Genomic DNA, 16,207 nt, shown 5'->3' with positions numbered 1-16,207 from the left:
AGAATTTTCCATTACAAAACTAAAAAAATCAAATGTTAATTGTAAAACACTTACAGTAAGTTAAAGACTAACTAATGAAGCTTTCAAAATACGTAAACATATTTTACAATTTGAAAATTTAGACTATATTAATTATACCAATTACATTCCTTACTTGCTTAATTGAGATATTAACTGTATTGCTTGTGAAGTAAAAGACAGTTGCAAATAGGGGTATGGATAATTTTTTTCAAATGTATTAGCATTTTCTCACAGCATGAAGGGAAGTTGATAATCCGAGATGTTGGATAGCTTCAACTAATCTGTGTTAATTTGTTTTTGTTTTAAATATAATCCAATTAATTGTTAATTATATGTGAGGCACTTGTGCATGGTTGCATGCTAAAGTTGCTATTTCGAATCAATAACGCACTATGGATGTTTATAATAATAATTTACTAACTAATCACATATTATAGGAAGTTAAAATCATCAAGTAATATTCAAGGCCCCGGGATGGAAAAATTGTATTAAAAAGTGCCAAGGCATATAAACAGCTCAGTGGAAGTATGAGTTTGTAAATTTGAAGACCTTCTGTATTATAAAGTAAAGGAATAAATACATTTATCACATATTTAACCACTTGATGAATGAAGTAACATTTTTGCAATAAAAGAAGAATGCAACAAGGTTATGTTTTAAAATAGGTTTCAAAAGAATTGAACAAATCCCTGAAAGTTCTGTTTTTTAAAATAAAGTCAATCTTTAGGCATTCGTGAAGCAATCAATTTTCAAGATGTTTTTAGGAAAATAAACGTATGCTTTTTGGAAATTGGATAGCCTTTCAGTCTTCAAGGGTTAAGTAGCCAGTCTGTATTGTTTGTGCTAAGTAAGTGAACAATTTTGGTATGGTGCGTGTATGTTAATAATGTAGTCTTGAGTAGAATATATTGAGTATAAATAATGGGAACTGTTTATTTTTCAGCACATAAATGCTCAGTGGGGCCACAGAAACATCATTATCCAAGTCAAACCCTTTATCTCCTCTTAACCTTGAGAAAGAAAGACTTTCTTTTGCACTATGAAAAACGTGAGTAGATTTCTGACTCCCACTAATATCTCCCTGGCAAATTCAGCATCTGCTGGAACAGACTTGATTTACAAATCCGTAGAGTACAAGGCTGCCTCAGTGCTGTTGGTGTTGGCCATTTGTGGAACTGGAATCATCGGGAATATTATGGTGGTCCTGGTGGTTCTGACTGCCAGACACATGAGAACCCCAACCAACTGTTACCTAGTCAGTCTCGCTGTGGCTGATCTGATGGTCCTGGTGGCTGCAGGGTTACCCAATATTTCTGACAGCCTGATTGAGGAATGGATCTATGGCCATGCAGGCTGCCTGGGTATTACCTACCTACAATACTTGGGCATTAATGCATCATCATGTTCCATCACAGCATTCACTGTGGAAAGATACATCGCCATCTGCCATCCAATAAAAGCCCAGTCCATGTGCACTGTCTCCAGAGCTAAGAAAATCCTAGCATTTCTATGGGTAATTACCTCCTTCTATTGCATGTTGTGGTTTTTCTTGGTGGATATCAACATCAATAGCAGGCAGAATGCTGAGTGTGGCTACAAAGTCTCCAGGAATCTATACTTGCCCATCTACTTCATTGATTTTACCATCTTCTATGTGATTCCCCTGATTGTGGCCACAGTGCTATATGGTCTGATTGGGCGGGTCCTTTTCCTCAATCCAATTCCAGCCCAAGTTGACACAGGAACCGAGCGTTGGAAGGAGCGCCCTGGGACAGAAAATAACAGCTCACAGTCTTCCAGCCGGACAAGCAAGGGGGCCATCTCATCCAGGAAACAGGTAATGTTGTGTTCTGGAGAAATTGACAGGACACAGTTTTGGATTTTACTATTAGTCTGGAAAAGCCAAATGAAATTCTATGGGCTTTGTGGTAACCATTTTAATGAAGAAGGGAGACAGCTGACAGTAGACTGGATCCAAAGTAAAGAAAAAAAATCAGAAGTTCAGTGGAAAATGAGAAGAGAAATAAAGAGCAGCTCATGGAACAATTATATAGGGATCTTCTTCCTTCTACAAGTAATGCAATAAGGAACATCTTCCCTTAATGAAGCTTCTTTGCCTGGGCATACTTTCCACTACATGTCTCACTCGAACTGCCAATGGTGATGGTGCAGCCCTTATTTCAAAATCACACCTTGACCTCTGGCAATTTCTCCTCCTTTGACCATCTCTCTTTGTTCCGCCCCTCAAGATCCTCAGTTTTTTAACACCTAAGTATCGCACTGTTTTTCTCTGAGGTATCTCTCTGCTTTCCTTCCTCAGCCTCTGCACCGGACAGCTTCTCATCTTTGGTGATTTCAACCTCTATCGCAACTCTTCTCGCTCTCTTTTTTCTGAGCTCACTGCTTTCATTCCCTACGTAAGTCTTGCCCTACATATTTACTCTCCCTCCCAATATTCATAGCTACCTCCTCAATCTTGCCATCTCATGTGCTCTTGTTATTCCCATTGTAACTATCACTGATAAGGTAAACTCTGATCGCTTCCATATATTACTTTCCACCCATATTCTCTTTCCCCTCCAAACCCCACTTCTTTCTGTGTCAACCCCTGAAAAAACACTCCTTTAAGTTACCTACCACTGCAATTTCCAATTCTTAGCTCTCTAGCCTTTGGCCCACAAGTCATTTTCTGCAGCTATTGATCTGCTAAATCACACCCTCTCCACCACCTTTGACCTCATTAAAACTATTACACTCTCACCCTAGTCATTCCCCCAGTTTACCTCCCCTTCCCCCCCACCACCACCGGCCCACCTTACTTCTGTTATCTTAAGTATAAGGATGCAGATTAGAGAATCAGAGTTGTTACGGTGCAGAAGGAGGCCTTTCAACCCATTATGTCTGAATGCCTTTGGCAGAGAAACTAGTTTAACCACCCTTTGCCAGATCTGGCTGGATCACATACAGCATTATTGGATCCTGGTCTCCATCACTGAAACTGCTTACTATTCAAACATCACGCAGGGATGCAAATGTAACTGCTAGCTTCTCTTTTTCACCACAAGCCACCTCCCTAAACAACCTTCCCATGCCTCTTCCACTCTCACTATCAAAAACAAGTGTGAGTACCTCTTGGACTTTTTGCCACAGATATCAAGATCTTCCATTCAGCTGCTTCTCCTGCTCCACGGCCTTCTCCTAATGGTCCCAACTACTCTAGCCCCTTGGTGACATCATCCAAAAACACAATGTCATTTTCCACATGTACTCTGAAATTGTCACCCAGCTCCACCTCACTACCACCTCTTTGGATCCTCCCATTGTCTCTAAATTGTTACACTGCTTGTCCAACTTCCAGTAGTTCAATGAACAGAAATTTCCTCCAACTAAATATTGGGAATGCAGAAACCTTTGTCTTTGGTCTGCTCCACCATCTCTGTTCCCTAGCCATTGACTTCATCCCTTTCCATGGGAACTGTCTGAGGCCAAATCAGACTGTTTGCAAACTTAGTGTCATATTTGATCCCTAGATGGGCTTCCGATTATTTATCTTTGCCATCATTAAAACTGCCTATTTCCATCCCTGTAACATCACCCATCTCCACTTCTGCCTCACCCAGGATCAGCTCATCTGCTGCTGAAACCCTCATTCATGCCTTTGGTACCTCTAGATCTGACTATTCCAATGCATTCCTGGGCAGCACATTCTATCCTCTGTAAATTTGAAATCATCTAAATCTGTGCTGCCCACGTCCTAATTTGCACCAAGACCCATTCACCCACCACCCATGTGCTTGTTGACCTACATTAGGCCCGGGTATGCAACACCTTGATTTTAAAATACTCATGGGGGGGATTTTATCCCCGTTGGACGGGCTGGTCAGGAGCGGACGCAGGCGGGCGCGGAGCTGATCGCCACCTGCGATCGGCTGCACGCGGCCATTTTACGTGGGCGGACCAATTAAGGCCCGCCCAGCGTGATGTGTACCCGGAAGCGCTCAGCACTACCTGTGCAGGCGGGGAGGAGGAGGGAGAGTCGGGGCCTGTGCTTTTACGCGCATGTGCGCAAAAGAGCACAGGAATCTCCCTGAGGCACAGAGCTGCCTCAGGCAGATTAATTTAATAATAAAACATTGGAAAAAAAGAAAAAAGAAAATTACTCATACATGTCCCCTCATGTGACATTGTCTGGGGCATGTTTATGAATTTTCATAACAGATTTTATTTAATGAGTAAAAACTTCATGAAACCTCAACCTGGGCTCTTCGCCTGCCCGCTAGCCTTAAGGTTGGACGGGCAGCCCTGACAATTACTTTAATTAGTTAATTAATGGCCTTAACAGGCCTTTGACAGTTTTGCGGGCGCACAGCCTACCCTGGTGTGCGCCCGCCGAACTGAAGATCAAATGACACACGGTGACGTCGGGACGCACGCCTGATGTCACCGCGCGTCATTTTACACGTCGGTGTGCCGGGCCCGGCCCCACCCCCGCCCCCGCCCCCACACGCCAAATGGAAGATTCTGGCCTGTGTTTTTAAATCCCTAATATCTCTATGATCTCCGTCAGCCCTATAACCCTCCAAGATATCTGTGCTCTTCAAATTCTGGTCTCTTTACATCACCAATTTTAATCACTCCATCATTGGTGGCTGCACCTTCAGCTGTGAAGACCCTAAGCTATGGAATTCCCTCACTAAACATCTCTACCTCTCTTTTTTTCTGTCCTCCTTTAAGATGCGCCTTAATACTTACCTCTTTGACCAAGCTTTTCATTACCTGCCCTCTTTCTGTAGCTTAGTGTCAAATTTTGTTTGATAACGCCCCTGTGAAGTGCCTTGGGATGTTTTATTATGTTATAGGCACTATATTAGTGCAAGTTGTTGTTGTAAATCTGAAAGTGTCTTTCCTGGGTTTGGAATTTTAGCTTTTGTTGGGTCTTAACTAATCCCCTTTAGTGATGGACACTCTTCAACTCAACAAGAGGTAAAAACTTTTCCTTTTTCCTTTTTATGTCAAATTCCTATTTTTTGGGTGGATTTTAGTGCCTATCAAAATATGGTTGTTGCTACTGTGAAATTCAATGTCTCCTATTTGTGTGTTGAGGGCAGCACCTAACACTGCTTGCTATACCTGTATGTTAATGTTATGACCCAGCAGTTGGTAAAGCTGAGTTATTTAAAAATCCCAGAGATAAATTTTAAACAACTGTCATAGCCTACATTGTTAAGTGGCATGTTTGAGATGCAGCTTGAAATTGAGAAATCAGACCACCAGTTCTCAAGAGGTTTTATATTAAACTAAAAGAAACATTTTGTTAATTTACACAAGTTTAAATATATGCACATAGCTACAAATTACTACGATCATAACTTTAAAGAAAATCCCAAACTAATCCCCATTAAGGCAATAGCGACCCATATACTTAACCAGACACCAGGCAAAGCATTTTCACCTTATGAATTCAAAATGAGGTTCCTCTCACTTTGGTTCCTGTGGAGACAGTTGTAGGCTTACAACTACTTTGATCTTACATTGCCTCTGCCCTGCACACACATAACTGCTATTGGTTATATCCAGCACATCTCATTGAATGTAAATTCTCATTATATCACCAGCCTATTTGAACTCCACTTCTTCTAACAATAAAACCCCTTTCATAGTACCAATTTTATTAGTAATATAAACATATTGCTTGGTCTCTGCTAGCTAGGTGCCAGATTTCACCCCACTTCTTGAATGCTCTATTCAAAAAATGCAAATGCACTCTATCTCTTACATCTCAAAACTAGTACACATCAAAGCGCCCAGACTAGCTGGCTTTAATCCAGTTAAGGTGCACCCAGAGGCTAAACTTCTATTTTAAAAGAAAAATATTTTCCAATAATATTATATACATTAATAGCTTCATGACAGTTAACTTCTTGTGATCCATGTACATGAATACCAAGGTCCCTCTGAATATCAAACATTTAATAAATATTCTGTTTTTCTATTTTTCCTATCAAAATTAACATTTTCCACATTATATTTCATCGGCCACATTTTTGCCCTTTCACTTAACCTGTCTATATCTTTTAGCAGCTTCTTTGTGGCCTCCTCACAGCTTACTTTCCAACCTAACTTTGCTTAATCATCAAATTTGAAAACAATACCCTCAATCCCTTCACCCAAATCATTGATATAGATTGTAAATAGTTAAGGTTCAAGTACTGATTCTTATTAGATTCCCATTAGATACAGCCTGCCAACCCATAAATGACCAGTTTATTTGTATCCCCTGGTTTTAGTTTGTTAATGAATCCTTGGTCAAAGCTAATATAGTGTCTCCAATCCCATGAATCCTAATCTTGTGTAATGATCTCTTGTGTGACACTTTATTGTATGCTTTTTGAAAATTCAAATGCATTACATCCACTGGTTCCGCTTATCTACCCTGCTAAGTACAAAACACTCCAACAGATTTGTCAAACACAATTTCCTTTCATAAATCTGTGTCAACTCTGCCCAATCATATTATGATTATCTATGTGGCCTGTTACCACATTCCTAACAATAGGTTCTAGCATTTTCCCGACTACTGATGTCAGGCTAACTGGCCTACAGTTCCCTGTTTCTCTCTACTTCCTTTCTTGAACAACGGGATTACATTTGCTTTGTTTCAATCCATTGGGACTAGAATTTAGGGAAGATCAAAACCAATGCATCCACTATCTCTGCAGGTACCTCTTTTGGAACCCTAGAATAGAGGAAGTGAGACCCAAGACATTTGTTAATTTTTAGTCCCATTAATGTCTCTGGTACTATTTCTTTGCTGAAGAAAAGAGACAATGTTTGTTGAAGCTTTTTGTCTTGCACTCATCAGGACAATTCACAAGAAAATGCCAATGTCAGGGGAAACAGCAATTTATACTATATGAGAAGAGAGTGCTGATTTGTTGGAAAGTGGACTCTGATTGGTAGAGGTGTTGCCATGGAGAATGCACCAGTTGTTGGTGACTGATAGTTAACTGCCAAGCATTGTTTGAAATTTAAACCAGGCAGCTTGACTCTGATTGGCCAAGACATTGCCCTAGGGAATGAACCAACGAATGGCTGTCACTTATTTTGTTCTTTCCATCTGCAAAGAACAGGGCCCTGTGTATTAATATGTGTAGCTTCCATCACATGCAAATGTGCCACACTGCGAACCTGACTGACAATCTTAAATTGGTTGTCAGCAATGGCAATGCCTCTACCAATCAGAGTCCACTTGCCAACCAACCAGCCCTCTCTTCTCATATAGTATAAATTGTTCTTTCCCTGACATTGGCATTTTTTGTGAATTGTCCTGATGAGTGCAAGATGAGAAGTTTTGACAAAAAATGTCTTTTTTCAGCAATACTGAAGTTCTGTACTACCAAATGACTATTTCTTTAATAATACTAATTTTCTTAAGTTCCTCATTTCACTGCAATACTAGAGGAGACATTAAATGAGGCACTGTCAGCCTCTATGGCAAAGGATCCTATAACACTTTTCAAAGGAGGGCAGCAAAGTTCTCCCAGGTTCATGGGGAACATTTATCCCTCAACCAATGCCACCAAAATCAGGTTGACATTTCCATCTATCTCATTGCTGTTTTTAGAATCTTGTTTTGTAATTTGTTATGTATGTTTTTTCCTGTAATGTTTATATAACAATTGTAGCTAGCCTTCAAAAATAATTTAACATAAAGTGCCAATTTCAAATGAGAGTATATTTGTTTTGGTGGTATTGATTGGTGGATAAATGCCAGCCAGGAAACTCCCCTGTCCTTCCAGTTTGGCAATGGGATCTTTACTTCCATAAGAAGAGGCAGGTGAAATATTGACAGTGCTACCATACTGACACAAAGGAGGCTACTGTAGACTGGGAAAATTGGGAGTGAGTCTTTTATATGGACGAGGATGTAAGCAGTGGAGTTCTGAATGAGTTAGAGTTTCCATAGGTGGCGCTCAGGAGCCAGGCTTGAAGGATATTGGGAGATGCAATCTGATACCCCATTCATATTTGTTTCAAGATTGAATGGACTTGAAACACAAATCATGCCTCTTTGTAACAGGCTAAATTTGATACATTTTATGCTCCTCTGTATAAAGTAATTAAGTCAAAACTGTCTGCTCACCTTCCCTCTTCTGAGTTGGAGTTCATGTCTCCAGTTACAGAATTGCAAAGGATTTGTTGGGGTTTAGTTTATTTGCACCATTCTCTCCTGAACCTTTTTTCCAGTTTCTTTTGTCTATCCTGGAATATTAGGTGCCCCATCCCCATTTTTAGTTTATTGCTTTTCTCTGTATCATCTCTAAAATCAGGCTGGGGGAGAAATTTGTTTGCATATTGCCACTTTATGCAGACTGTTAAGATTCACTTAGGGACCATTAACATTTAAAGAGAAATACGAACACCGCATTTTAACCTATAGAACTATGCTGCAAGATTTCACTTCTATTTTTTTACCAAAACACAAACTTTATTGTAAAAAGAACAAATTAACCAAAGCAAACATGATTAAGTTAACACCATAGATTATAGCCACATATTCTAGGCCCTTAGATTTACTTCTTACTTCCCCCAAAAATTCGCTTATATGTTGCGATACCTTGAAAGTTATTCACTTCTACGGGGAACAACCATAAGTATGCCACAGTCCTCTAGAGAATTCTCTTCAGCACCAGCTATTCTCAGAGGCAAAACCTTCATTTACTATCTTGAATGTGAATGCTTCAGTCCCTTGTTTTGGTTACTTTTCCAATGTTTCCAAGCTAATCTGTTGGTTACTTTCTTTTGCCACAAGACACTGTGGGGCCCATTGTAGATTCTTCCACCAGTTTCAAGCTAGGCAATTTTCTAGCTTCAGTTCCCTCACAAAATTCAAACTGAGATTAAGCCTCACCTGTATTCCATTTGGTCAATAATGAATTCCTTTTTTAATTTCCTTACAGTGCAGGTCTATTTAACTGTCATTTACTTTGGCTATCTTCTCTCAGTGAGCTGCAAACTGCATGAGGTCCAAACTGCAACTAAATTTCCCAGGAAAACAACCAGATAAATTGAAACCAGAGAACCTTCCAAGGCTTCACCCATCTTCATAATGACATAGCCTGTTCTGGGATTTCCTCAAATTGACCTTTAGATTAATTATCCCTCACTTACAATTTCTTCTTTGACTTGATGAAGTAAATAGGTTTTACAACTTTTCAGAGTTCACTAAATGCTTTTAAACTAGTTTAGTTCTAACTCCCAAAACAAAAAGATCTCACTGGAATGCTCTTACTGCAAGCATTGCCGACATCACATCTCTAGTTCTTTGGCTAAGTAAGCCAACCTGCTGTTTTATGAACTTCGCTTTCTAGCTGTTAACCTCTTAAGTCAGCAAAGCCCCAACCTTTTAAGCTTGCTTTAATTGCATTTATCCCATTTGCTACAGTTAATTTTTAATTCCTAAAACTAAAAATTATATGCTAAAGCACACGAACCATGAACCAGATATTCGCAACAACACTTATGTTGATTTACAGGGAGTAGACAGTGTTACATGAACAGATCTTTCTCCCTTGATGTCCTATTGTAGTACACTGACCAGGATTGTACACCGTACCCGAAGTGTAGTTGAACCAATGCTTCAGAAAACCTAGAACTTTTGTTGTATCATTCTGGCTATATATCAGGAGGATAGCGGTTTGGGTTATTCTTGCACTCCAGCTAGTAGCTTTATGCAAATTCCCACTGCTGAAAGCCTGAGAGTAGGCCACTTGCTTGCTTTCTTAGGCTGAGATCACATTTGGCTTGAGATATGGAAGAAAACAGAAGAGGAAAAAATTCATTAAAAATGTGGGGTGGAATCTTGTGGAGGCGATGGGGGTATTGCCTGCTGGTTGGGGAGCCAGTGAGAGACATGCGTTACCACCTTTGTGAAAGGCCCACTGAACCACGAGCCAATCAGCCAGTGGGGAGGCCAGTGGCAGGGGTTGCCCTGGAATTAGGACCCTGGGGACAATGGATCTGCCTACCGAAAGCTGCCGGCCAATCAGAGGCCTGCAGCTCTTTTGTGCAGCTGCACCATAGCAGTGGCAGTGGCCGCTGCAGGAAAGACACCCACTGGGGGCCCAGGACCATGGAGTAACTCAGGCCACTTGTAATTAATAGTGGGTGGGGAGGTAAGGGGGGATTGGCAGCAATGGCAGGGGTATGGTTATCAGCGGGCACCCATGTCCCCCACCTCTTCCCGATGCTAGGTCCCTCGATTAGGCACTGAGTGCGTTTGAAGGAGGGTTGCATCCATCAAGAGATGACAAGAGCCTGCACAGGTTTAATTGTCGTGCACGCCACATGGCAATAGACCTGCCCGCTGCTGGGTTAACACCAGAGGTAGTGGGATGAGGCACTAAAGTGGTCATTAATTGCCCACCTAAGGGCCTCAATTGGCAGCAGGGCTGGAAGGTTGACCACAGGCTTTCCTGCCCTGCACTTAATCAAGGTGGAGGCAGGAATTACATCCAAATCATCTTGCAACAGTTTATTATCAAAGGAAATTAATGTTATTTGTCACCAAAATGTTTTACAATAATCTTAAGATTTGCAAAAAAACTATATTCTTGAAGGAAAATGCATTTTATTCAAGATAACCTAAAAAGGCTCAACACAATGTCTGGATTTGATTCCCTACAGGTCACTAAGATGCTGGCAGTGGTGGTTATTCTGTTTGCTTTACTCTGGATGCCTTACAGAACGATAGTAGTGGTCAATTCCTTCATAGACAAGCAATATGAGAATGCCTGGTTCCTTTTATTCTGCAGACTGTGTGTATATGCCAACAGTGCTATCAATCCTGTCATTTATAATCTAATGTCCCAGAAATTCAGATCTGCTTTCAAAAGACTGTGTAATTGTAGCCGGGATGACACTCAGCAGCGTCCCATGTACACAACTCCTCTTAACTACAGCGTGGTGCGAGCTCCAATCACCAGGAGCCCTGAAGTTAATGGCAAGCAACAAGGTGAAAAGCAGACTCTGCAGGAGGAAGCCACCAACATTAAAATGGAAGAAAGTAAATCCACGGCAAAAGGCCAGATGTACTTTAGTGTTGTTTAAAATAAGACCTTTATTTAAGATGGTTTGAAACAAAGTAGAACAGTAAAATAGAGAAACTTTCTCTGGCTATCAATCGAGGAGTACGTAGAATATTTAGACAACATAAGTAATGCCCATGAAAGCATGTTCAGCATACCACTCGGACTGTTCTCCATAATTACAAATCATCTGACACAATTTCCATTCCTGAGTAGTATTGCAGTGCTCTGCTGAAGCCATAACAACCTTGGCCCTGAAAATCTGCAAACCTTTGTTTCCAGTGTTGGCCAACGGGAACCCTCTGCTCCTGATCCTGCTAGTCATTCTGGGCTCCTATTAAAATATCCTGTCAGGTATCTGAGCCATTAGGGACACACCTCAGGACTGTATAAGTTGGTGATGTTAATAATTCCAGTGGAAGCCTGCTGCTTTCAGAACAGGAGGGAGTGCTGCCCAAAAACAGGTATATGTTCCCAATGAACTCCTTTAAGAAAGGGTTCAAAAAACTCAAAAAACTGGTTCCGATTTTCTGGGAGTCCAGGTTGCGTCCATTTTCCTGTTGGTCAATTCCACTGTCCTGCAGGCTCTTACACATCTTCCTACTGGGTGCTCTGGCTTGCTGGAGGATTATCAGGCCAGGATGGAGGATACCCAAACTTGAAAGTCCCCCATGCCTGGTTACACCTCCTTTGATGCCGGCAGTAGCTTTGACCCAGGCAGGCCCAGTGAAATGTATGGGATGGGCCTGGACACAGGGTTTTTGGTGTTAACTTCACTCATGCAGCCGCACCTTAAACCGAGATGTCCAAGGTCCATCTCCAAGGGCCTCAGGTCTCATTTCAATAATTGAGGCCTAGCTGTAGGTCCCTCCACCGGGAGCTCACTCATTACGGAACATTAATTTTGGGCCTTGCAGATGCAGCTCTTGGTGGGGTCAGGAGGGCTGACGGGGGCATGTGGGTGCGTGATGGCACTAGTAGCTGTCAGCAGCCAGCGGCAGTGATGCACATGAGTTTTTTTTTTAAATTGGACACGCCTTTTTAATGGCCAGATCACATCCATGCCTGGAAAACCTCCTGTACTTAGGGCAGCTGAATTTCCACGAGGAGCCACAAAGCAGACTTCATTACCTTATGCAAGGCCAACATGTTATCAGTTACTTTCAGGTATTCTGAGGGCACAGGCCGTTGCCCTAAAAAATGGTTATTTTGGCCATCATTTTCTATCCAGAAAACAGGCTGCAACTTCTACCCCAATGACCCCATTACACAGTTTTCTTAATTATGGAATATATACTGTGAGGGAAAGCTTTCTCAATTTGCTAGATAGAGAATAAAGCTAATTCTATAGGTGCAGAGCCAACTGGTCAGGGGCAGAGGTTACAAAAACAGATCGAAGCCCAATTTAAAATGGGCTGCATTTTGCAACAAAGATAAAAATGAACTGCAGTGGCCTCATTAAAGCTTCAAGTTTTTTGTTAATTGATCCATCGTTATATTTCGCAATTTCTTGCTGCTTCCTTGACAGCTTTGCTGTTAATTCATTTGAAAATGAAGAAATGGATGCATGTCCTCATTTGGAATAGAGAGAGTGCAGGGGTGAGACACAGATTTGATCCATGTCCTCACCTGGTTCTCTATCACAACCATGCTGCTTTGGGGAGTGGGGGAGTCAATGCTGTCGCCAGCAATTTCTCCACAGGGAAACAAATATCAGAGGGTAACAGCATTTGGCTTAGGCTGGCTTTAACAGGGGCCTAGGCAAAAGGCACTCACAGCTCTCATGGTGATGGAAAGTGCATAGTGCAGCAGCATGAAAAAAGGGCCTGTGGATTTTTTAAAAAAGATTAGAAACTCTTCAATGCAAACGTTTAGTCCCTTAGCATAATTAATTTCTGCTTAAATATATTTCTCTTTGGATCCTTATTAGAATATATATTTTTTTCTCTTTATGGGATGTGGGCATCACTGAGGCCAACATTTGTTACCCATCCCTAATTGCGCTTGAACTAAGTGTCTTGCTAAGCCATTTCAGAGGGTATTTAAGAGTCAACCACATTGCTGTAGGTCAGTAGATTTACTTCCCTAAAGGACAATAATGAACCAGGTGGATTTATAAACAACAATTGATGATAGTTATCATGGTCACCATTACAAAAATTAACATCCAACTCCAGATACTTCATTACTTGAAGTTAAACTCCTCCAGCTACCAGTGAGATTTAAGCCCATGTCCTCAAGGTATCCACCTGGGATGCAGGATTACTCATCTAGTGATATTACCACTGCACCATCATCTTCTCACATACTATTACACTGGGAATTGTAGCTCAGTTAAAGAATACATGGTTTTACATCACAATTTCAGAAAAAGGTTTGAAATTCATTCTGGATTACAATGATCAAGATTTCGAGCCACTCTTCAATCTTCTAATTTGGGAGTATCCCTGTTTTCTTGGTATCTAATGGCTATTTTCCTCAGTTTCTCTTCCAGCTAATTGCTGGTGCCATGTGCATGTTTCCCATTACTGTAATCTATTTTACTTTGTGCCTGTACCAAAACCCAAGTTTAATTTTAAATTGTTTGATTTTTACTCTATTATTAAGGCAATTTTATAGCATGCTAAATGTACCTGTGTATATATTCTGCCTACTTTATCATGTACTTACCGACATATTTCAGATATCAATTTGCTTAGGTACTTGCTACTCATTCATGATCAAGTCCAGTTGATACAGTGATACTTATGTATTTCGGTGGTGTCTATTGTTAAAAAGATTAAGTAACCTTAAAAGTAATGCAAAGTTAATGTTTGCAACAGTATAACAATGTGTCAGAATATATTCCTATAAGTGAGGTATTAAACTGATTACCAGCTCACTTACATGCATGCATGCACTCCGACAGAGAAACTGGATAGTATTACAGTGTTAAATGGTGTTGGTTATGAAATTATGTAAATCACAGATAAGCAATTTTTGAGATATAATATAGTGTCTTGCTGTATGAAAAGTTTCTACAGAGTCTGTTTGCCCGACAACGTAGCGTTTAAAGCATTAACATTATTCTGCTGTAATTATCGTGTCTGGGCTGGGTTGCCAGTTTAATATGGGACAGGTTTACCCTATGCCTGTAGCTCTTTCAGTTACAAGCTGAAGGAGGAAGTATAATGTAATGTTTAAAGTAGTGACATCATACTGCTGCAATTACCCTAGTCTAGGCTGCATCTAGTAGTTTAACATGGAACAGCAATGGCACTATTGTGTCTGTGACATGCCTCCTGCTTTTGTGGTTTCCAGCTGAAGGTGAAAACGTAAAAGGATGCTGCATATATTTTTGTGCATGGCAGGATAGGATAGGTTGGCTAAATCATTTTCACATAATTAAGTAGCTGAGTGAAACAGCATGCATTTATTTAATTTATTCATTGCCTATCCCATCTGCAAATGAGCAGGCTATAAATCCGAAACTATATTTTTAACAATTAACTTTGGCGACATAGAAGTCACTGCCCTTCAGAAATACATCCTGTGGAACATGCTGAGACGTTTTCATCTTGTGCTTTAATTTTACTGTCACAAAGGCCTCTTGCTCATACATGCTTCCTTTAACCCAGATATCCAGGCAGACCAAGCTTCTACATCTACTTCCAGTGCCCCTTGATCACTGGTTATAAGCTGATATGAGGATCTTAGTTATTGCTCCATGTGAATCAGAATATTACTACTTTACAGCTCGAGCTGGTGAGCTGCTGAAAACTGCTTAGCACAAGTGAATTTTGACATTTGACTGTTCCAGGACTGAAGTTAATACTGTTACCAATAGGTCAATGGACTATTCAATTAATTACATATTTTCCAATTCGGTCAAGAAGCAGCCTAGACACAAAAACATTACGCTTTGATGGGACAGTAACCACAAATGAGTTAACTACAAAGGGGCTTTGCATTTGTTGTACCTGCACAATTTTTAAAAAATGAACTTTGCATAATTTGCATCTAATTTGCTTTTTTCTTAGACTTGATCCCGTAAACTGATGTTAATTATATAAATGAGATATGTTCATTGCCAGCACACTCTCATCTTGCTGTAGTTTTCAGAAGAATTAACAACTGTTTTAACTAGATGTATTGTTTGGTATAAATGTATCATAAATTTCTAAATTATTTTTATTGTATCACTGTAGGATAAGGTGTAATGTAATCTGAATGTCATGTTTGCGTATTGACAAGGCGGATACCGATATGTTACTTTGTCTTGAAAAAATAAAAATGAAAACATGCATATGTTGTTTGTCCTGATAATTCTAAGTTAGTTTAACTCCAATGTGGGGTGCTCTGCTTGGTTTCTACACCTATTGTTTAGCTGGAACAGATTTCCAACTCCTGATACTGTCTGCTCACACCTGCTGCAAGGAAGAAAGACTTACATTCAAATAGTACCTTTCACAACCTCAGGATGTCCCAAAGCACATCACAGCCAATGAAGTATTAGTGTAGTCACAGGAAATGAGGCAGTCAAATTACCGCCATGAAATATCCAATTGCCTCCCATCCAGGCAGAGGCAGCTGGTGGGATTTTCATCCATGGGAGGCAGTGATGGACTCAAGTCGAGGTGGCAGGCCGGAGGCAGAGGCAGAGGCACACTGATAACGAAGTGGACAGGTTAAAAAGTCCAGCTCCATTCATTGAGATATCATCCCATTTCGCAGGTGAGTGTAAAGCCCCCCTCACCCTTCCCCCTACCCAGTCGCCCCTTTATTCCACTTTACCCCGCTTCAACCCCTTCACCCCCACCCACCTCATCCCTGCCACCCTCAACCCCTCACACCATACGCCCTTCACCACTTCATCCCTTCACCCCCTTCACTCTCTTTACCCCTTCACCGTCTCACCATTTTCACCCCCTCACCCCCTTCACCCCTCACCCAATCACCCAGCATCCACCCTATAATGATAACTCCCGAGCCCTATAATAACTTTTGGAATTCTTTGAAAAGCTCATAAATGTGTTGAAACAAACAAACATCACTTAAGTAGGCACTTAAAATCATTGTCCTCTTAGAAGCTCATAAATCTATCAAAATAAACAAACTCA

At 40.8% G+C, this 16,207-nt stretch overlaps 1 protein-coding gene across 1 annotated transcript; it reads left to right on the top strand.

Moving 5' to 3' along the window:
• The first annotated feature begins 1,060 nt into the window (after positions 1-1,060).
• Positions 1,061-11,966, top strand: LOC144682107 (thyrotropin-releasing hormone receptor-like). Its single transcript, XM_078544443.1, has 2 exons — positions 1,061-1,858; positions 10,708-11,966. Exons 1-2 carry the CDS (start codon positions 1,061-1,063, stop codon positions 11,128-11,130), a joined length of 1,221 nt encoding a protein of 406 aa, XP_078400569.1. The 3' UTR covers positions 11,131-11,966.
• The last annotated feature ends 4,241 nt before the right edge of the window (positions 11,967-16,207 follow it).

Source organism: Cetorhinus maximus, chromosome 6 (assembly GCF_964194155.1).
Source record: "Cetorhinus maximus chromosome 6, sCetMax3.hap1.1, whole genome shotgun sequence".
Lineage (NCBI taxonomy): Eukaryota > Metazoa > Chordata > Chondrichthyes > Lamniformes > Cetorhinidae > Cetorhinus > Cetorhinus maximus.
This window is presented reverse-complemented; position numbering and strand designations above follow the sequence as displayed.